Source organism: Leucopleurus acutus (genome assembly GCF_964270905.1).
Source record: "Leucopleurus acutus genome assembly, chromosome: 20".
Classification (NCBI taxonomy): Eukaryota; Metazoa; Chordata; class Mammalia; order Artiodactyla; family Delphinidae; genus Leucopleurus; species Leucopleurus acutus.
In genome coordinates, this window is record NC_139162.1 from 49,323,344 (window position 1) to 49,345,321 (window position 21,978).

The window sequence follows — 21,978 nt, forward strand, 5'->3', positions numbered from 1 at the left end:
GTCACACAGCAGGAAGGAGGTGGAGCCGGACTGTGAACCCAACACCATGCTGCTTCTCCTAACACCATGCAAAGTGGGTGTTTCCTTTTTCTTTTGTTATTATGGTAAAATACATAACATCAAGTTTACCATTTTAACCACTTTTAGGTGTACGGTTCAGTGGCATTGAGTACATTCACAATCTTGTGCAACCATTACCACTATCCATTTCCAGAATGTTTTCAGCATCCCAAACAGAAACTCCAGGAGATTTTATTTTGCTGATTAGTGTCAGTGAGGAACTCCAGGGAGCATTCGTTGAGCAACTACTGTGTGCTAGAGCCCACGCTGGGGCCATTGGAACGGACAGCATTCTTCTGGAAGCCTCTGGATTTGTCCTGTATAATCATCCAGGTTGTGGCCAAAGTGGGGTTGTCAGATTCACCACATAAAAATATGGGACGTGGGACTTCCCTGGTAGTCTAGTGGTTAAGAATCCGCCTTCCAATGCAGAGGATGAGGGTTCGATCCCTGGTCGGGGAACTAAGATCCCACGTGCTGCAGGGCAACTAAAAGCCCGCGCGCCGCCATGAAAGATCCCACGTGCCGCAACTAAAACCCAAGGCAGCCCAAAATAAATAAATAAATATTGAAAAAATATATAGAATGCCTAGTTAGATTTGAATATCAGATACACAACAAATAAATAAGAGTATAATTCCCAAATATTGCATGGGACATACTTAGACTAAAAAAAGATTCATGGGACTTCCCTGGCGGTCCAATGGTTAGGGCTCTGTGCTTCCACTGCAGGGGGCACAGGTTCAATCCCTGGTTGGGGAAATAAGATGCTGCATGCTGTGCATGCCCCCCCCAATTTTTTAAAATAAATCAATTAATTAAAAAAGATTCATTATTTATCTGACATTCAAATATCACAGGGCGTCCTGTATTTTATCTGGCAGCCTTAGAGCAAGGAATCCAGCCCATGGTTCCCTGGCTAAACTGTGCACCCTGGCTCATGGCTGGGTCCTCTGGGAGAAAAAGGCTCATTTTCTTTCTGGCTGGTGTTTGGCCCAAGCCTGATGTTGACAACCTCTCACTAATCTTTCCCTCACAGGGCCTCACCCAGCCTTCATGTGGACTCTGGGAGGCAGGCACTTACTACCATCCCCATTTTACAGATGAAAACACTGAGCCCAGAGAAGTGAATGTATTTGCCCTGGTCACGCAGTGAAGGTGTGTCTGGCCCTGTAGTCCAGTGGCCAACGGATCTCAGAGACAAAAGAAATAATAATAAACAGGTCTGATCTGTGAGCACTTGTGTTGCCAGACTCCACATTAAGAATTTCCCTTGAGGACTTCCCTGGTGGCACAGTGGTTAAGAATCCGCCTGCCAATGCAGGGGACACGGGTTCGATCCCTGGTCTGGGAAGATCCCACATGCTGCGGAGCAACGAAACCCGTGTGCCACAACTATTGAGCCCGCGTGCTACAACTACTGAAGCCTGTGCACCTAGAGCCCGTGCTCCGCAACAAGAGAAGCGACCGCAATGAGAAGCCCGCGAACCACAACGAAGAGTAGCCCCCGCTCGCCGCAACTAGAGAAAGCCTGTGTCAGCAACAAAGACCCAACGCAGCCAAAAAAAAAAAAAAAAAAAAAGAATTTCCCTTGTTATCACGTCATTTAATTAACGTCCTAAAGTATGGATTGTGAGCCCATTTTACGGAGGAGGGAACTGAGGCCCAAAAGAGGGGCTGTCACACGAGGTGGAGCCAGAATGTGAACCCAGTTCAGCACAGGAGGCTAATCTTCCCCTGTCAGTTTAGGGTGGTGGGAGGATAGGAAGGAGAAAGGAAGAAGGCCAGCAGGGGCGGGCATGGCCTCGGATCATCACCGTCACCTGGGCCCCTCTCTATCTGAAGTCCCTGCCAAGGGGCGTGGGGAGGCGGCCAGGGGAGGGCTCTGCTCAGCGCAGCCTCCCCCTCCCCCAGCTCAGAGAGCTGAGCACAGAAGGACAGAGGGACAGAGGCCCCCAGAAACGTTGTTCCCTGGATGCAGGTCCCAGGCCCTGTCTTCCCTCTGCTTCTGCGTCCTGGTCCTGGCCTGTGTCGTGGGTGAGGACGAGTGGGTGGGCGGGTGTGGGGACCCCGATGCAGCATGGGGTGTGAGTGTGACCGGCTGTGAGGCGTGCAGATGTGCGTGTGTGTCTGGGAGTGTGTGTCACGGGCGGCCATGAGTGAACAGTGTACACGGGGTTGGTACAGATGACAGTGATCGTGAATATGCATTTGTGCGTGTGTCAGCAGACGAGTATGCCGTCATGGTAAACATGTTAAGTCTGTGAACATGCATTTGTATGCTTGTGCGCACATGTGTGTCTTTAGGGGGTATTTATGCAAAAGATTTGACAGTCTGGGCATGTGGAAGGGTGTCTGTGTGTACTGGTGTGTGAGTATGTCTGGGTTCTGCACATGTATTTAAATTGTGTGTGTATATATATATATATATATATATATATATATATATATATATGCAGTGCATACGATGTGCAGGAAACCGGTGCAAGTGCCTTCTACATGTTAACCCCTAACTCTCACAATAACCCTATAAGCTAGGACCTGTCATTATCCCATTCTACAGAAGAGGAAACTGAGTCTTGAAGAGGTTAAGTCATTGGCCAAGGGCACACCACAGGTCACATGGTGTGACCTCTGTACACATGTGTACACGTGTACCCGTGTGATGGCTGGTCTCTGTAGGTGAGGCTTTGCCCAGGTGCATGGGTGCTGGACAGACAGATGTGTGTGATTCCTGGCAGAACCCCTGGCCCACCAGCCTGACATATGGCCTTGCCAACCTCCATCCCCGGGGGCATCCTTCACTGCCTGCGGAGGTTGTTCAAACCGTGCGGGAGTCACAGGAGAACGGAGGGGGCGGCAAGATCAGGAAGTGAGGGAGGCATCAGGAGCGGGGCAGGGGGCAGAGAGGCGGCGTTACAGACTGAGGGAGGAAACCCCAGGCAGACGCAGGGGTGACGGGGCTCCCGGGCACAGATGGTGAAAGGAGATGACCGTTGGCTGAAGGGGGGCAAGGGGCAAGAGGGACATAGAAGGCGATGAGAGGACCGGCAAGGGGCCACCAGGAGCCACGGTGACGGTGAGCATGGAGGGAAAAGGAGATGGAAGGGTTCTGGGGTCCCAGCCGTCCCAAGTTGCCCTCTGATCCCATCTAGCATGTCAGCAAGAAGGGCCTGGGGGAACCTCGAGCCCCCCGCCAGAGCCGGCCAGTAGTTCCTGGAGCCTGGTTCCGGGCAAGGTGAAGGAGTGGATGGAGTCGCTCGTGACCAGGACAAGAGAGAGTTGGCAGTGGTTCTGGTGCGTGTGCACAGAACGGGGCTGGGGGCCTGAGTCTGAGGGAGGAGGGGCAGGGCCGGAACTCATGGGTTCCCAGGGAGCAGGACAGGGCGGGGGCAGGGCTGTGACCCCTGGGTCCCAGAGGGGTAGAGGGTAAGAGGTGAGAGCAGGGACTCCTGGGTCAGAGGGAGGAAGGGGTCAACGGGGCAGAAGTCTCGGGGGGTAGCTGGACTCTCCACTGTGATGTCCACAGGGGCCCCAGGGCCTTCCAGGGCTTTGTGCAGACCTACTATGATGACCACCTGGGGGACCTGGGTTCCCACACCCAGGCCTGGCTCCACAGCTCCAAGGACAGCCTCCTGAACAAGGCCTACAACCTGTGTCCCCAGCTGCTCTGCGGGGCCAGCTACTGGGATTAAAGTGTTCACAGCCTCTGCAATAAAGAAGTTCTCCTCTGTCCCTGTCCCAGTCCCTCCCGGATGCTGCCGGAGATAACCCCACCCCATCTGTCCCCCGGAGGTTAAGGAGTAGAGGAAGTGACAACACGAAGTGACACACGTGGCAGGGGAGCGACAGTGGGGGTGGGGGAAGGAGTGGGGGCGGGTGGGGGGGGAATGACCCTGCTCCCCCAGTGCTGAGACCCACCACTGCAGGCTTGTGGGCGGCGCAGAAGACTTCAGGCTTCTCAGTTTGGGGTGGAGGGTGAAGGCTGGAGACCAGGCAGGGTTAACAAGCCCCCCCAGCGGCCCCTCCTTCAGCGCTCTGCGTTCACCTCCCGCGGGATGGAGACCCCAGGCCTCATGCCTGGCGGGCAGCCAGAGCCCCCATCGCCTCCACGCTCCCCACCCGGCCTGTCTCTCTCAGCGGTGACTCTTCAGAGTGCAGGCTTCCTGTGGCTTGACCTCAGGGATGTCACTGCCCTCTCTGCCCGCAGCCTCCCCCCCACCCCCCACAAGCCGTTCTGTTGGCCAGGACTTTGGCCTAGGCGTTGAGGTCGGGGTGGTGGCTGTGAAGGGGTGGACCTCAAGCGCTATAAAGCCTTTCTCTGCCTGATTGGAGCTGGTGAGGACAGCCTGCCAGAGTCCGGTAAGAGAGGGACATGGCGGGTGGGGGACTGCAGGAGGTGGCCAAGATTGTTAGAGCAGAAACTGCAAGTCAAGATATTAGATTCCAGTGATAGAATCGTGGAATTTAGAGCATTCCCTGCCAGTCCAGCGGTGAGGACTCGGGGCTTTCACTTCTGCGGCCGGGTTTCAATTCCTGGTCGGGGAGCTAAGATCCTGCAAGAGCACAGGGCTGCCAAAAAAAAAAAATTAAGATGTTACAATCAGCCATCGGGAGTAGCATCAGAGAATGTTAGGAAGTGAGGCCCAGGTCAAGCAAGTCAAGCCATTAGGGGTTTGACTCAGGTGGGGGGAGGGGGAGAGGGGGTCCCAGGCTGGTATCCCTGAGCGCAGGGGACCCTAGGATTAGACACCTCCTGTGGCCCTGTCCCACACCCTCCTCAGCATTCCAGGTCTCCTGACACCATGGGCACCCGATACTTCCTGGCTCTGTTTCTCATCCTCCTGGTGTTGGGATTCGGTGAGTGTGGTCAGTAGGAGAGGAGGGGCTATGAGGGGAGGGATGAGCCCCAAGCATCTTCCCAGCCCAATTCTTGTCTGGCCCTGCCCCTGCCCATTCCTCTCCTTCCCCGCTTCATTCTCCCCCTGCTGCAGGCCCCTCAGCTCCCCTAACTCACTCTCCTCCTGCAGAGGTCCAGGGCGACCCTGTACCCCAGCAAGAAGAGACTGCCAGCCCTGCCATGCTCACCAAGGTGCAGGAATCACTCTTCGGTTACTGGGATCTAGCCAAGGCAGCTGCCCACAACCTGTACAAGAAGACATACTTGCCCGCCATGGATGAGAAAATCAGGTATCACCCGCCTCCCACCCCCACCCCAGGAACAGGGACTCCCAGCCCCCAGCCCCTTCTCCCTCAGACTCAGGAGTCCAGGTTCAAACCTGGACCTGGTATCTCAAGGCCCAGAGATCTCAGCTCCCAGCCCCCAGTCCCAGTAGAACCTGGGATTCTGAGATGCCAGCCCTGTCCTACTTAGGGATCCAGGAGTTTGGGTTCTAGCCACGTTTTCCCACAGGACACGTGATTCTGGGCCCCAGCCCCTCCTCCCTCAGACCCAGGAGTCCCAGCCCCCAGCCCCTCCTCCTCAGCCCTTCTGTCCTTTCTCCCCAGGGACATATACAGCAAAAGCACGGCAGCTGTGACCACCTATGCAGGGATTTTTACTGACCAGGTCATTTCTCTGCTGAAGGGAGAACATTAACAGCTGGGCCCCCAATCTCGGGGGGAGTCCAGAACCCAGCAACCCCTTGGGTCCCCTGATCTATACCCCATCCCACTTCCTAGCAACTCTCAGCGTCCTGCTCCCAACTCTAGCCTGACTTCTTATCAATAATAAAAAAAAAAAAGCCAAGTTTATTCTTCTGGATATGGTTGCTTTTCTGAGACCTCAAGGTCAAGATGGAGGATCTGATGCTGTCCAGCCAACATTTATTGAGTGTCTATTCTATGTATATCGCCCTAACCTGGTCAATGGGAATAAAGAGGTGAATAATAATAATGAATAATCATAACAACAATAATTGGAGACTGCCTTTCACCAAGGTCTGGCTTTCTCTTTTTTTTTTTTTGGCCACACTATGTGGCATGCGTGGTCATTCCCTGACCAGGGATCGAACCCATGCCCCCTGAAGTGGAAGCACAGAGTCTTAACCACTGGACCACCAGGGAACTCCCGGCTTTCTCATTTATAAAATGATAAATGGATATAGCTAATCTGCAGTGGACTCTGGCCATGTCCGGGTCCTGGGCTGACACTTTGAATGTGCCATCACAGTGAGGTGTCCAGTGGCCCTGTGGCAGAGGGGAGAGCGGTGCCCATGAGTCATTGCTGAGCGTGGCAAGGCAGCGCCCAGGTTGGCTGAGACCCGAGAGGACAGAACTGTAAACGCTGTGCTCTGTGCCAGTTCCTATACATTTGTCCCACGTGTATTTATTGAGACACAACCAGGTGCTGGAGACACAGCAGGGAAAAGACATGCCCTCACGTGGCCCCCGCAGAAACGTACTGATTGGGTCCTGACCCAGTTTCACACGTTTTTTGCTTGTTTTAATTTATTTTTGCCCGCGTTGGGTCTTCGTTGTGCGTGGGCTTTCTCTAGTTGTGGTGAGCAGGGGCTACCCTTCACTGCGGAGCACAGGCTCTAGGTGTGCGGGCTTCAGTAGTTGTGGCTCGTGGGCTCTAGAGCGCAGGCTCAGCAGGTGTGGCGCACGGGCTTAGCTGCTCCGCAGCATGTGGGATCTTCCTGGACCAGGGCTTGAACCCGTGTCCCCTGCATTGGCGGGCGGATTCCCAACCACTGCGTCACCAGGGAAGTCCATCACATGGTTTTATTGATTACCGTTTTGTGGTATGCTTTTTAGCTGTTCTCTTCTTATTAGCAATAGTAATAACACTTCCTGAGCTCCTACTCAGGGCCAGGAGCTCTGATCCATCCTGAGCCACACATAGAGAGGCTGAGGGGGTGGAAGGCAGAGGATGAACAAGAGGACCCATGAATAAGATAACTTGAGACAGCAATGCGGGCCATGAAGAAAAGGAGAGGAAGTGAGTTCAAGGTCTGGGGGCGGCCACCTTGGGTTGGGGCACGGGGAGAGCCCTCTAGAGGACCCAGCTGGGCTGGTCACAGGGCATGTGTCACAATGCAGTGTGGTAAGGACTACTGTTGATGGCAAGGACGGGGAGGGGAGTACTCACTTGGCTCCCAGGTCTGAGCAGATGGAAGAGGGTATCTGGGCAGTGGGGGATTACAGGCCAAAAGCACAGGGTGCAAATAAGAGCAGAGGCCCTGCAGTCTGAGAGAGGACAGTGCTGGGGCACATGGTTAGATGGGCTAAGAGCCTGGACTCCTGCATCTGGAGGGAGTAGAGAGTGGTCCTGGGCCGCCAAGTCCTATGGGCGGGGCTATTGGCCTCTGAGGATGCGGGGCCTCTATTCTCCTAACAGACTTGGCATAAACTTCCAGCCAGCCTTTTCAGTACTCTTGGGGCAGTTTTCCCAGGTTCTGGGGCTGGGCAGCTGTGAATCTAGCAGAAAACAGGGGCCTTGGGGAAGGGTTGTGAGAAATGCCCCCAAGTCCCCAGGGCCTGGGAAGAGCTGAGGCTGCCAAGCCCAATGGGTGATGGGGAGGGGGGAACCCTGGAGGAACAATCCCTGCTCTGTCCACTTGTTTCCCACAGACTCAAGCCAAACCAAACCACTGCCCAGGCCAGTTCTGCTTCCAACCAATCCTGCTGTACCTCCCAGACTCCGCCTTCCTTTCTCAGGCTCCCAACCCCAGTCCCACTCCCTTCAGGACCCCAGGAGTCCAGGCCCCAAGACTCCTCCTCCCCCAGAACTCAGGACCTCCAATCCATTCTCCTCAGGACCCAGAAGTTCAGGTCCCCAGCCCCCTTAGAACCTGAAATTCCAGCCTCTGGTTGGTGTTGGGCGTCCCCTAGTGGAGCGCAGTGTGGGTCTGGCCTGTGATTCACTTAACAGTTAGTAGGAATGGAAGAATTTACTTGGTCACTCAGCAGACATGGGGGAGGGCTTTACAAGGGCCCCATCTGAGGTCACAGTCTAGCTAAGAGCCTCTAGTGTTCCAACAGATCAGGACTCTGCGGTATATGAGACAGGACGTTAGGGGACCTAGAGCTGAGAGCAGAGATGGGGTAACAATGAAACCGGAGAAGATGAGCTTCAAAGCCCCTCACCTGCCTGGGCTTTCTGTGGTTCTCTATTTATATGTGTACGTGTAATTTTGTACTTTTAAAAAAGAAGCCCACAAAAATCTCAATCTGCTCATCTTCTGGGGGACTTCATCAGTATGTTCATTTCATCCCTAGACTTGAAGACTGGGTCTACAATTTCACAGAATCGTTATTACTGTCATTGTTGTCTGTAAGAGAAGGGGACCGGGCAAGTTTTCTTTTAAAAAAAAATTAATTAATTAACTAATTAATTAATTTGGCTGCGTTGGGTCTTCGTTGCTGTGCGAGGGCTTTCTTCGTTGGGGTGGGTGGGCTTCTCACTGCGGTGGCTTCTCTTGCTGCAGAGCACCAGCTCTAGGTGCGCGGGCTTCAGGAGTATGGAGTTCGCGGGTTCTAGAGCGCGGGTTCTAGAGCACAGGCTCAGTAGTTGCGGCACGCGGGCTTAGTTGCTCCGCAGCACTTGGGATCTTCCTGGACCCGGGCTTGAACCTGTGTCCCCTGCATTCGTAGGCGGATTCTTAACCACTGCGCCACCAGGGTAGTCCCAAGAAGTTCTCCAAGGTTTCTTCTTGTCCTTGTGTTGGTTCACAGAGGTAATTCATTCATCTTCCCCACTCAAAGTTTCATCCTTTCACTCGGCAATCATGCCCTGGGACAGTGCTGGAGACACACCCATCTCTGTCAGTGATGACACAAAGTGGGCAGGGAGGGGGTGGGGAGTCCAGGGATCTAGGAGGACTGGGAGGCGGTGCCCCGCCCAGTCTGGGGGCCAGGGAGGAGGGATAATACTATTGAGCTGAGACCGCGAGGAAAGTGGAGGATTATCAATAGACAGTAAAATGATAAATAAATAATTAAAATATCTCTATGCAAAGCCTGCTCTCCTTTTCAGATAATATGTAAAGTTCATAATAAAAGTGCGTGATACTGATCACTTAGCCCCACACGGAGAACCCGGGCCAGGTGTTTTATATTCTTGATTTCACTGGGTCTTCCCAATAACCCGACGGGGCAAAGGCGGAGAGGAATAGCGGGTACCATTATAATGCCTAGCTTATAAAAGAGGAAGAAAATGAAGCCCAAAGAGATAGGTCACTTGTCCGGGATCATTTAGTCGGTCAGTAGCACAACCAGGGTCTGAACCCAGGTCAGACTTCCACCCAATTCATTAGTGAAGGTTTAAAAGCCGCTGAGTCTTCTGTCCTCTCTGGGCCTCCATAATTCCTTCTCCGGGCCAAGGGTCTTTCAACACGTGTCCAAGCCCGGAGCTGTAGGAAGATAGCTAATGAAAAAGTAAGGAGTTCTTAGAGCCCTTGAAGCCGAGGCCATAGCCGCGAGGTTTACTAGAAAGCGGACCGCTAAGGGAACGCGCATGCGCATTAAACTAGGCGGCCCGAAAGCTTAGGGAGGGGCTGACAAGGTCCGATTTGGAAGTGTGGTGGCGTGAGAACACTGAAGTAGTAACTAAATGCACAGAACTATAACCTAGGGAGACTTGTCGGAGGAAAGGGCTGTGTTACGAAGAGGGGTCTGAAAGCGAAGCCACCGACCAAAGATCCTGCCCTCCGAGTCTTGGGTGCGGAGGCCAGGAAGGTTCCTTTAACGCAGGAGGGGCGTGGTTCAAGTGGAGCGTCTCTAAGAGTTACGGTGGCCGGGAAAGCTCAAGAACTTGGAACTTAAAGAATAGGCGGGGCAAAGTGGACAGGATGACCCAGGAGGCTCGTATAACTGGAAGAAGCGGGTTATTCGTGGGGGCAGAAAGAACGCAGGCTGTGGGAAGCGTACATGTTGGCCAAGAAAGCCCTGGGAGTTCGGGGCATGCAGTGTGTCTACTACGCGAAAACAAACAGGCTGCGACGCGACGGAGAGTACGGTGGCCTGCTTGGTCTTTTCATAGACTTTAGCGGCTCCTGAGAGGCGTGGCTGAGGCGCTCTTGCGGGTTACGGTGGCCGGCAGGTCGGGGAAAGCGTGAAATCTCGCGCGATCGCGCTGGAGCCGTCGGGGACGGGGCGGGGCTGGCGGCGGGGGCGGGGACCCGGAGCGGGAAGATGGCGGCCGCGCAGGAGGCGGACGGGGCCGGCAGCGCCGTAGTGGCGGCCGGGGGAGGCAGCTCCGGTCAGGTACGGAGGCCGAGAGGGGCCTGAGGGGCTCTTCCCCACCCGGGGGGCCTCCCACGGGGCGTGTCCTGCCTCTTTTCACAGAATCCTGTGCACTGGGGGCTCCTTGCCCATAGGGACCTTGAATACCGGGCCCAGGTGGGGCCGGGCAGCCCGGGAGGCTGGACAGTGTAGGGAGCGGGGCCCTGTTGCGCGCCGGGTCCCCTGCATGCTCGCGCCGGGCGGCCACCAGGCTCGTTGCTCGAGCTGAGGACACAGTGGCGCGGAGGGGCGCAGACTTGTACCCAAGCGCCCTGGGTTCTCGACTCCGTGATTCCAGGCTGCAGGACAGTTCCTAGAATGGGCTGCCGGTGCTCTAGGTGTGGGCAATGATTGATTGATTGGGAGTTTTCTAACTCTGGGGAAGTCAGGTAATCATCGTGGATAAGGGCACGCGCTGTGGAGGCTGACAGACCCATTTTATAGTCAGGAATCCAAGGAACAGACAGAGGCGCCTACAGAAGGTCACCCAGGTTAGCTCTGGGATCCATTCCTTGTAGAACTTACCAGCCATTGCTGAAGCAAGGTGGTCGGGACTGAGATGGGTTTATTTTCAGCATAAACTAGTCCTATGCCGGAATTCGTCCTGGTACTGATGACTTCTGACCCATTGCCACTTGAACTAAACTGAGGCTGCAGAACGTACTAGTTCAGGCAGCCACCCTTCAGACGTTTAGGGAATCGATGGAGTGACAGGGAGGTGCTGTCGACCCACCCACTGGGATGTCACTGACACGTGGGAGGCAGCACAGGGGAGAAGAGTGCAGGTTGGGAGGGGAAAACGAAACTGAAGCTGACACTCTGTGACCTTGGAAAGTTCCTTTCCCCCTTCATTTCTCCAGTGGTAAATGGAGGGATTGGATAGGAGGGCCAGCCCTGTGATGGGCCATGAAGATAGCTCCAGCCATGTCCCTTCATCAGTGGAGTGAGAGAGAAGACTGGTGTGTAAACAAAGAATTATAATCCTGGATGACAAGGATGGTGACAAAAAGTCTGTGTCAGAAACAGGGAGCCCAGAGGAGGAGCAAATAATCTCACCTGGGGAGGACACTAGGGTGAGATTTGTGTGACAGAGCCAGCATCCCTGGTCTGGATCTTTTCAGCATCTTCAGCCAGGGCCTGGCCCTGGGGGCAGCCCTAGGAAATGTTCGTCTCAATCTTTAGGGGCTTCCCAGTCTCGCTGAAAGAAGGTCTTTTCCCCCTCTGTGTTTCTGTTGATTATTGGGTGGGGGGGTGATCGGAGAGACTAGGGCTCAGGGTGCCCCGATTGCCCTGAGCTTACAGAGGACCCCTCCCCCACAAGATCGCCTCTTGTCCCACTTCTGCTTAAAATCTTTAAAGACTTATTCCTTTGCTTTCAGGATTAAGTACAAATTCTTTGGTAGATCAAGGCTTTGCATGATCTGCCCTTTTTCCTCAGACTGGGCTAGGATTTCTCAGCCTCAGCACTATTGACGTTTGGGGTTGGATAATTCTTCGTGGTAGGAGGCCGTCTTGTGCATTGTAGGAGGTTTAGCAGCACCCCTGGCCACGCTAGATATCAGTAGCACACACATCTCCTTCCCCAGTTGTGACAACTAAAAATGTCTCCAGATGTTGCTAAGTGTCCCCTGGGGGGCAGAATTGTCCCTGCTTGAGTCACTGGACAAGAGGAGCGTCAGCCACTGTGAAGCTCTTTTATTTCCAGGAGTGTGCCTTGCGCTCTCTCTGCACCTCGTAGCCTTTGCACATGTTTCTCTTTACCTGCCTGATCCTTATTAGTCCTGTGCATCTCAGGTGTTCTCTCCCCTAGGAAGCCTCTCTGACCCTCTCAGACTGGGTCAGGGCTCCAGCAGTCCCTGGGCTCCTCTGTCCCAGCCCTGCCCACTCTGGGTTGTCACTGTCTGTCTCCTCCAGTGGACTGGGAGCCCCTGGAGGATAGAGCAGGAACTGTCTTCGTCACCACTGTGTGCCCAGTGCTTCCCAGCTCAGGACCAGGCACAGAGCAAGCCCTCAGCGTTAGTGGAATGAATGGGTCTTGAGGCAGAGGCTGGTCTGAGGTGGAATTCCCATGGTGGATCCAGGCAGTCAGGGAGGATGCCCTGACTTCCTCCCAGCCCCGGCCCAGTCTCATGGCCTCAGCTGCTTCCTGGGCCCCTTAGTGGGTGTTCTGGGGATTGTGTGTGAGAGTGGGCTCATGGGTGCAAGAGCAGGAACTACTTCTTAGTCACTGCAGTGTCCGCAGCCACCGCTGCCCTCTCCTGGCTCATGCACAGACCCTCAGCAATCTGCTGCCCCAGCCAGCCTGCTCCTCCTTCAGGCAGGGACTCAGACACCAGGCCCACAGCTCTGGTAATCATTGCTTCAGCTAACGTGGGTTGAGTCCCCACTACATGCTAGTCCCCATGCTGATGCTATGGCTATGAACAAAACAGAGGCCCTGCCCTCTTGGAGCCCATGTATTTGTTGAGGGCTGGGAGTGGGGTGTGGGGTGGGGTTGGGGACAGGGACAGTGAACAAGGTAAATAAGAAAAGTATACAGCGGTTCGGATGGTGCTGAGTGCCATGGGCAGAACTAAAGGTGGGGAGGAGCATAGGAAGAGAGGGGTGGGTAGGAGGTTGCCATTTAAATACAGTGGTCTGGGAAGGGCTTTCTGAGGAGGTGACATTTGAACAAAGACCTAAGGGAGATGAGGGAGGGAGTCACACATATGGTGGGGGAAAGCCTTTCAGGTAAAGAGAACAGCCAGTGCAAAGGCCCTGAGGTGGAACAGGTGTGATGAGGGAGCAGCAGGGAGGCTGATGTGGCTGGAACTGGTGACTGAGGGGAGAGGGGTGAGAGCAGATGGGCACAGAGGATCATGCCAGGCCTCAGAGGCCATGGTGACAACTTTGCCTGTACTCTGAGGGAAGTGGAGCCGCAGGAGAGTTACCTTTTTATTGAAGTGTGATTTAGATACCGTAACATTCACCTGTTGTCAGTGTAGAGTTCAGTGGCTTTCAGCACATTTATGCAGTTGTGCAGTACAGTCACCACCACCGTGTGGTCTGAGAACACTCCCATCCCTGCAAAACACTCCCTTGTTCCCTTTTGCGCTTTCTCTGCCCCCAGCAGTGTCCCTTTTTATTGCTCAGTAGTATTCCATTGTGCAGAACCATCAGCGGTCATTCATCGAAAGACTTTCGGGTTGTTTCTGGCTTTACAAGTAACACTGCTATGAACATTTGCGTATACGCTTTTGTGTGGACGCAGAGTTCTCGTTTCTCGGAGGCAGAGACCTTGGAGTGGGATTGCTGGTTCGGATGGCAGGGGCACATTTAGCTTTTTAAGTAGCTGCGTATTTTTCAAAGCAGCAGCTCCATTTCTCCCGCCAGCAGTGTACAGCTCTTTCAGTTTCTCCACGTCCTCACCAGCACTTGTGATTGTCCATCTTTTTGATTACGGGCATCCTAGTGAAGTGGCACCTTTGCATTTGGCTTTCCTTTGCATTTCCCTGGGAGGGTTTTCAGCCAGCTTGTCCACCATTGCAGGTAAGAGAACAGACCTGGGAGCCAGCCAGACGTGGGTTCAAATCCTCGCCCGGCCTCAAGCTTCCTTTTCTTGATCCAGAATCAGCTCAGACCTGCTGCAAACCCTTGCTTGCCCCCCTCACCCAGTGCTCCCATGAGCGAGGCCAGCCCTGAACAAGGGGGCCCTGTGCCTATTCGACCTCGCCCGCCCCTCAGCCAGACCTTTGCCCACACCTCTTCTCTCCCTTAGACACCCTTCACCCAAATGTCAAAGACAGCTCCTCGGGAGGCCTCCCTAACCACCCGGTCACCCCCTCTGCTTGTTTCCCCTGGAACACTTTCCTGTTTACCTTTGTTAATTATCCTGTTTACTGTTCTGCCGGCACCTTTCCCTCTAGACCCTGAGCTCTGGGAGGGCAGAGACCCCAGAGCTGTGTGGCTACCACTGACCCTGCTGCCCAGCACGGGCCTGGCGCACAGTAGGTACTCGGGAGTTACTTTTATCGACACACAGAGGAAATCTGTTCTACCCTAAACGTACTGGTATGATCACAGCCTGGCCCTTGGGTCAGAGAGCTGAAGAGCCAGAGAGGGAAGTGACACACCCAAGCTCTCACAGCCAGGGGCCATGGGACCGGTCCACAGCCCAGGTCTGTCAGACCCCAGAGCCCCACCTTTTACCACAGTGCTCTTCTGCACTTGGGAGATGAAAGGGAAGAGCTCTTGCTGGTGAAGGGGACAGGAAGTGACAAGTGATGCCTTTAACAAATGCTGGCCTCAGCTTCGTGGCAGCCTCATCTGGCTTTGGGAGCCTCTGTCCCTACTCTTGGGGGCATTTGAAGCCGACAGAAGACGTTGCAGAGGAGCGGGCTTGAGGCAGGAGTCGGGGGACTGGGGAGGCCCAGGAATGGGTGGATTGGTGGCCTGAGTGTTCAGGGCAAGCCCTTCAGAGAGCATTTGTTGATTCCCTGGGTGTGTATTGAGCCCCTGCTCTCTGCCAGCCCTGGGCTGGGCAATGCTCCCACCTAACAGCCATCATGACAGTCCTGGGTCCTGTCTCTCTTTTTTTTTTTTTTTGGCGGTACGCCGGCCTCTCCCCGTTGTGGCCTCTCCCGTTGCGGAGCACAGGCTCCAGACGTGCAGGCTCAGTGGCCATGGCTCACGGGCCCAGCCGCTCCGCGGCATGTGGGATCTTCCCGGACCAGGGCACGAACCCGTGTCTCCTGCATCGGCAGGTGGACTCTCAACCACTGCGCCACCAGGGAAGCCCTGGTCCTGTCTCTTAAAAGCTGGAGGGTGAGGGGACAACTGGCGGGAGTTGTCACTTCTGAGCTTCTGTTTCTGAATGAAGATTGTTTCTTTGGGAAGTCCTGCCTGACTCCCTGGCCTGCCCACACTCCGGTCATCGTGCTGCCATCATCCTTCCTGAGTGACCCAGACAAGTTGGCTTAGGCTCCCTGAGCCCCCGTTTGCTCGGCTGCCAAATGGCAGTGTTCCTAGTTCTGGCCTCACGGGGTGGTCTGTGCTGTGTACATCTCACACACCTCTGTGTGGCTCACAATCTGATTGTGTTTTTCTGTGTCTGTCTCACCTGCTAGATCCAGAGCCCCTGGAGGGATGGGCCCCCCACAGGGCTGGCCACAGAGGAGGCGTCAAGAATTGTTTGCCCGCGGAAGGACCTTTCAGATAAACCCAAGCCTTGCAGAATCTGACACCTGCCGCCTAACCCCTTCTACGTTGTCCCCAGTAGCCATCTCCTTCCATCCTGGGCTCCAGCCCCAGGGTGCATTGGCCCATCCTCGGAGTCAGCCTGTCTCTCTCACCTTCTTGTCTGCACCTGCTGCTTCCCTCATTGCCTCCTCTGCACCAGCCAACTGGTTATGATTTAGGGCTCAGCTCTGATGTCTCCTCCTCCAGGACCCCTCCCTGACGCCCAGGATGGGCCAGGCGCCCTCCCTGTGGTCAGCCCTTACTGGGCCTCGGCACATGGTGGTGCCTACAACAGCCTTGGCGCCTCAGGATGCATCCTCCCTCCTCACCCTGGCCTCTGTCCCTGCAGGTGACTAGCAATGGCAGCATCGGGAGGGACCCGCCGGCGGAGACCCAGCCCCAGAACCCACCACCCCAGCCAGCACCCAATGCCTGGCAGGTCATCAAAGGCGTGCTGTTCAGGTGAGCAGATGTAGCTTTGGTTCTGTTCATTGAAAAAAGTTCAAGTAAGAAAAGCATAAAGAGGAAGGGAGGGAATTCTCTGGCAGTCCAGTGGTTAGGACTCCGTGCTTCAACTGCAGGGGGCACGGGTTCGATCCCTAGTTGGGGAACTAAGATCCCGCAAGCCATGTGGCACAGCCAAACAAGCAAACAAATTTTTTTAAAAAGAGGAAAGGAAAGAATCACTGAGGATTACCATCATTACTGTACTGCTGGAGACCTTTTTACTTTCTCATAATTCTGGGGGCTGGAAGTCTGAGATTAAGGTGTCAGGATGTCTGGTTTCCTCTGAGGCCTCTCTCCTTGGCTTGTAGCTGGCCGTCTTCCTGTCTTCACATGGTCTTTCTTCTGTGTTGTCTGTGTCCTAATCGCCCCTTCCTATATGGGCAGCAGTCAGACTGGATTAGGGCCCACCCTAAGTAATGACCTCACTTAGCCTTAGTCACCTCTTTAAAGGCCCTATCTGCACATGCAGTCACTGAGATACTGAGGGTTAGAAGTGCAACACATGAATTTGGAGCGGGGCGGGACACAATTCAGCCACAACATCTGCATTACATAAAATTTAGCGTTTTAACTATCTTTAAGTGCACCACTCAGTGGCATTAAGTATACTGACATTGTTGTGCAACTGTCAGACCATCTATCTCCAGAACTTCTTCATCTTCCCCAAACTGAAACTCTGTACCCGGTAAACACTAACTCCTCGATTCTCCCTCCTACCCCCAGCCCCTGGCCCCCGCCATTCTCCCTTCCATTTCTGTGAATTTGACTGCTCTGGGTCCCTCCTGTAAGTGAAGTCATACAGGCTGTGCCTTTGAGAGTGGCTGGTGCAGATCCTCTTACACGTGGATGCGTGTGACCGTTCCCAGGTACCGGGAGCACAGGACCTGCCTTCTGGAAGCCTGGCCTCTGAGTGAGGCCCTGGGGAGCTGCTGGGAGGGCGCAGGGGGATCTATCTGGGACTGGGTTTCTTCATCCGTGGAGCCCCTCCTTTCTCTTCACCGTGCCACTCCCTCCCCTCCCCCCCGCCTCTGTGTCCAATAAGGACTTAGAATTTTCTTATATATTAGTTTCTTCTTTTCATGCTTCAAGCAGCTAGGAATAAAGATTATTTTTATCTTTCCCTTCATTTTTACATGAGAGGTAGCCTATTTTACACAGTTCTACACCTTGATCTTTTTTTTCATTAACACTATATGTTAGAAATCTTTCCACATCAGTACATAAGGGAGCTTCCTTCAGATAGACGTTTTGAATACAGCCACAGTGCAGGCTCATTTCCTTCCTTAGGGCCAGGCGCCACCAAGAATCAGCCCCGGTGGGTGCTGGAAGACCGTCTCCATCTGGAGTTCGTAGATGGGATTCAGGGTTTGTTTTCAGGGGCCTGTGAGCTCTCTGAAGCATCAAGCAGATGGCGTGAGAATGGCCTGTTTTGAGAGTAGAGGGTAGAGCCCATGGTTTTCAGCACTTCCCCCAACTAAACCAGTGGTTACCTGGAGTGGAGGGCGGGGTGGGAGGGAGAGTTGTCGTATGTCTTTTCATACACTTAAAATTTCCCCGTGAATGTAGAATGCCTACTTGGGGTGGGAGCGAGGATATGAGCATTAGGTGAGGGCCAGCCCTGGTGTCCTAGGGCAGGGCTTCCTGGTCTGGGATGCGGGGATGGAGGGCCCACGGTGAGCAGATGTTCTTCAGGGAACTGGGGATCTGGAATCCTACAGGAAGTCCAGTCCAGTCTGCTCCTGGAGACCCAGGAGCCCGGAGTGCGTGGGCCCCCTGCAGGCCACACGCTAAGCCGGGGCACAGCTGCCTGTGGGTGTCTTTGCTCACACACTCTCCCTTGGCATATTTACTAAAATGGGAGCCTCCCTTGGAAATGGAGGGGTCCCCAGGAATGGCCAGTTCCAGACCTTCCCCAGCCGTGTGCATCAGGGACCTCCTGGGGTGGTGGGAGGCAGCAGATAGCTCAACTGGGCCATGGCCTCTGAGACCCCGGACCCCAGGGCTCCATGGCTTGTCCAGGCAGAGGCAAGTCCCTGCGCCTGATGCTGCCGTTTGGCGTGGTTTGGGGCTCAGCAGGGAGGTACCCACTCACGCTAGAATTCTCTTGTAGTGTTTTTCCATTCTGAAGTTTTTGGTATGCCTTTTTCCTATGATGAAAATAACAATAATAGCTAACACTTCTAAAACACTTACTGTATGTACCAGGCTCCATTCTAGATGATGTATTATATCGTGTGTGTGTACATATCAATGCATTTAATGCTTGTAGACAAGCCTACGAGGTAAGAAGTGTTGTTATCCCTTTTTTTTTTTTCATTTATTTTTGGCTGCTTTGGTTCTTTGTTGCTGTGCGTGGCTTTCTCTAGTTGCAGCGAGCAGGCACTACTCTTCGTTGTGGTGCGTGGGCTTCTCATGGCGGTGGCTTCTCTTGTTGCGGAGTGCAGGCTCCAGGCGCACGGGCTTCAGTAGTTGTGGCACATGGGCTCAATAGTTGTGACTCACGGACTCTAGAGCGCAGGCTCAGTAGTTATGGCACACGGTCTTAGTTGCTCTGCGGCATGTGGGATCTTCCCGGACCAGGGCTTGAACCCGTGTGCCCTGCATTGGCAGGCGGATTCTTAACCACTGTGGCACCAGGGAAGCCCTGTTATCCCTATTTTAACTGTTGAGGAAATGGAGGCCTAGAGAGGTTAAGAGTCTTGCCTAAGGTCACCCAGTCGGGAAGTAGGAGAGCTGGGCCTCAGATCCAGATATTGCAACTTAGAGGCTGAGTACTTAACCTCTCTGCTATACAGTTGATCCTTGAACAACGTGGGGATGGGGGGGGCCGACCCTGTGTATCCACGTATCACTTACAGTTGGCCCTCTGTACTAGCGATTCCTCCATATCTGTGTTTCCACATCCACGGATTCAACCATCCATGGATCGTGTAGTACTGTAGTATTTACTGTTGAAAAAGATTTGTATAAGTGGTCCCACGCACTTCAAACCTTTGTTGTTCAAGGGTCAACTGTATTGCTTTTCACACCTGCAATCAATAAGTACTTGTCTCATCTAATAATTATAGAGCTGCATGTATCTGAGAGACCCGAATTAATACGATAAGACGTTTCCCTGTCTCTCATGTACTATCCTGGGCCTAGGCAGACCAGGATTCTGCGGGCTTCTGCATCCCAGATTGCTTCCTGCTCTTTGTTCCACCATTGCTAGGTTTTGCCCTTTATCCTCATGGCCTAATATGGCTGCTGAGGATAAGACCATCACGTCCACATTCCAGGAGGGAAGAAGAAATAAAGGAGGGATGCTCTTTCTATTGAAGACACTTCCCCAAAGTCCAGTAAACACACTGTTTTTACATTTTATTGGCCAGAACTTCACCATGTGTCCACACCTGGCTGTAAGGCTGGATTTTGTAGTCTTTATTCCAGGTAGCCAAGGGGTCCAGTTAAAATTTAGGAGTCTTCTTTCTGAGGGAAAAGGGAAAGATGAATATTGGGAAACAACTAGAAGTCTGCTACAGTTTCATTGTGGGGCTTTTATTTTGTTCATTAAAAAATATTCAAAAAGAAAAGCATAAAGAAGAAAATCAAAAATCACCTGAAGGTAACCATTATTCATCATTCCTGTATTGGTGGCGGTCCTTTCCCATGTTGATTCACGTGCATGCTGTTTTCATTGTGCAGAGTTTTTTTTAAGACAGTATTGTGTTTTGAGGCATTTTGGGTTTTTTTGCTTACCCCTAGGCCTTCCCTATTCCCCCAAACCAAGGGAATCCATTTTAAAGTCTGATGTGTATTTTATACCTTTCTCTACTTTTATGTTGACGTAAAGGTGCATTACAAATTGTTGGGGTTTTTTTTTTTATTGTGGCAAAATACGTATAACAAAATCTACCCTTTTAACCATTTTTAAGTGTATAATTCTGTGGCAGTAAGTACATCCACATTATTGTGCAGCCATGACTGCCATCCATCTCCAGAACTTTTTCATCTTCCTCAACTGAAACTGTCCCCATTAAACACTAACTCCCACTTCTCTTTCCCCCAGCCCAGGTTTTTGTTTTTGTTTTCACATAGTATATTACACAAAAATGGATGGCTACTCTGTATACTTTCCTTCATCTTGCCTTTCTCTTTAAACAGTGTATCCTGTAAATATCTCTACTTCATTTACAACACAAAGACTGTGTATTATGTCTATTCAGTTTTGTAAATTGAGAAAATGACTCTGAGTATATTTGTTTTAACTGTCATTTTGTTTCTATTTTGATTTCTTTCTATCATGTTATTCAGAGTGGATACTTCTGAAGCTCTCTCTCAATATACATTTTGAGGGTTTTATAACATTCTGAAATCTCCAGTGCTTCTGAGCATCTCAAATTTTGGGTTCTTTTCTTTTCTGTCTTTTTTTTAATTTTTATTGGAAAATGGTTGTTTACAATGTTGTGTTAGCTTCCACTGCACACCAGAATGAATCAGCCGTACACGTACAGCTATCCCCTCCCCTTTGGATTTCCCTCCCATTTAGGTTACCACAGTGCCATTAGGTAGATTGGTTTTGGTTTCTGCTGCTTCTCACTCATAGTGTCTTGTTTCCTTGTGCGCCTGGCTTAATCTGTGGCTGTGTGTTGATCATCATACTTGGAAAATTATTTATAGGAATCATTCCAGGCCTAGGATGAACCTGTTTTCCTACAGAGAGGACTTGCTTTGCCTCTGCTGGCTGCCTGGAGCACTGTCATTCGGGGTCTCCTTGGTACCAGGTTCAAGGCTCTGGCTGTGCCCACCTGGCGTACGACTCTGAGGAGGGCTAGGGCACACCTGCTTCCCCGTGACCTTGGCGGCGAGCCCTGTGGAGTCTTAGCTTCTCATAGAGTAGGTCTCTGGTTACCCTGTGTGGGCCCTGGGCTGGCGTTTTTGTTCACCCATCAAAACACCTAGCAGATGTCCTCAAACACCAAAAGAAGCTTCCAAAAAAAAGGAAAAACAACAAGGACTTACTGTATAGCACAGGAAACTATATTCAATATCTTGTAATAACATATAATTGAAAATAATCTGGAAAAGAATATATATACACATTATATCATATATTATCAATTATATATATATATAAAAATATGTGTATATATAACTGAATCACGTTGCTGTTTACTTTTTTTTTTCAAATTAATTAATTAACTTTTTGGGTTGCGTTGGGTCTTCGTTGCTGCGTGCGGGCTTTCTCTAGTTGCAGCGAACAGGGGCTACTCTTCGTTGTGGTGCGCAGGCTTCTCGTTGTGGTGGCTTCTCTTGTTGCAGAGCATGGGCTCTAGACACATGGGCTTCAGTAGTTGTGGCACGAGGGCTTAGTAGTTGTGGCTCGCGGGCTGTAGAGTACAGGCTCAGTAGTTGTGGCGCACGGGCTTAGTTGCTCCGCGGCATGTGGGATCTTCCCGGACCAGGGATCGAATCCGTGTCCCCTGCATTAGCAGGTGGATTCTTTTTTTTTTTTTTTTTTTTTTTTTGTGGTACACGGGCGTCTTGCTGCTGTGGCCCCTCCTGCCACGGAGCACAGGCTCTGGACGCACAGGCTCAGCGGCCATGGCTCACGGGCCCAGCCGCTCTGCGGCATGTGGGATCCCCCCAGTCCGGGGCACGAACCCGTGTCCCCCGCATCGGCAGGCAGACTCCCAACCACTGCGCCACCAGGGAAGCCCTGTAAACATCTACTCTTAAAAGCATTGAAGAATGGACAAGACTGCAGACTTACCAGGCAAAAACTGAAAGGAAGATGGGAACCAAAGAAGTGAAGAAGGACTTCCCTGGTGGCGCAGTGGTTAAAGATCCTCCTGCTGGTGCAGGGGTTCGAGCCCTGGTCTGGGAAGATCCCACATGCCGTGGAGCAGCTAAGCCCGTGCGCCACAACTACTGAAGCCCGGGTACCTAGAACCCGTGCTAGGCAACAAGAGAAGCCACCACAATGAG

At 52.7% G+C, this 21,978-nt stretch overlaps 3 protein-coding genes across 3 annotated transcripts in view; all 3 read left to right on the top strand.

Annotated features, from left to right (window-relative positions):
* Window positions 1-1,685: 1,685 nt before the first annotated feature.
* APOC4 (apolipoprotein C4) lies at window positions 1,686-4,189 on the top strand (the record flags this gene model as incomplete). The annotated part of the gene is made up of 4 exons (XM_082861911.1): window positions 1,686-1,692; window positions 1,975-2,097; window positions 3,216-3,357; window positions 3,590-4,189. The coding sequence occupies 4 exons, from the start codon at window positions 1,686-1,688 to the stop codon at window positions 3,753-3,755; spliced, it is 438 nt and encodes a 145-aa protein (XP_082718037.1). The 3' UTR covers window positions 3,756-4,189.
* A 121-nt stretch (window positions 4,190-4,310) lies between these two features.
* APOC2 (apolipoprotein C2) lies at window positions 4,311-5,920 on the top strand. The gene is made up of 4 exons (XM_082863319.1): window positions 4,311-4,422; window positions 4,845-4,920; window positions 5,091-5,250; window positions 5,569-5,920. The coding sequence occupies exons 2-4, from the start codon at window positions 4,866-4,868 to the stop codon at window positions 5,657-5,659; spliced, it is 306 nt and encodes a 101-aa protein (XP_082719445.1). The 5' UTR covers window positions 4,311-4,422; window positions 4,845-4,865; the 3' UTR covers window positions 5,660-5,920.
* A 4,265-nt stretch (window positions 5,921-10,185) lies between these two features.
* The window catches only part of CLPTM1 (CLPTM1 regulator of GABA type A receptor forward trafficking), a 28,149-nt gene continuing 16,356 nt past the window's right edge, over window positions 10,186-21,978 (top strand). The window contains exons 1-2 of the mRNA XM_082862569.1: window positions 10,186-10,269; window positions 15,854-15,966. Of these exons, the coding sequence (XP_082718695.1) occupies window positions 10,198-10,269; window positions 15,854-15,966 (185 nt within the window). The 5' untranslated portion in view covers window positions 10,186-10,197. The remainder of the gene's footprint in view (window positions 10,270-15,853; window positions 15,967-21,978) is intronic.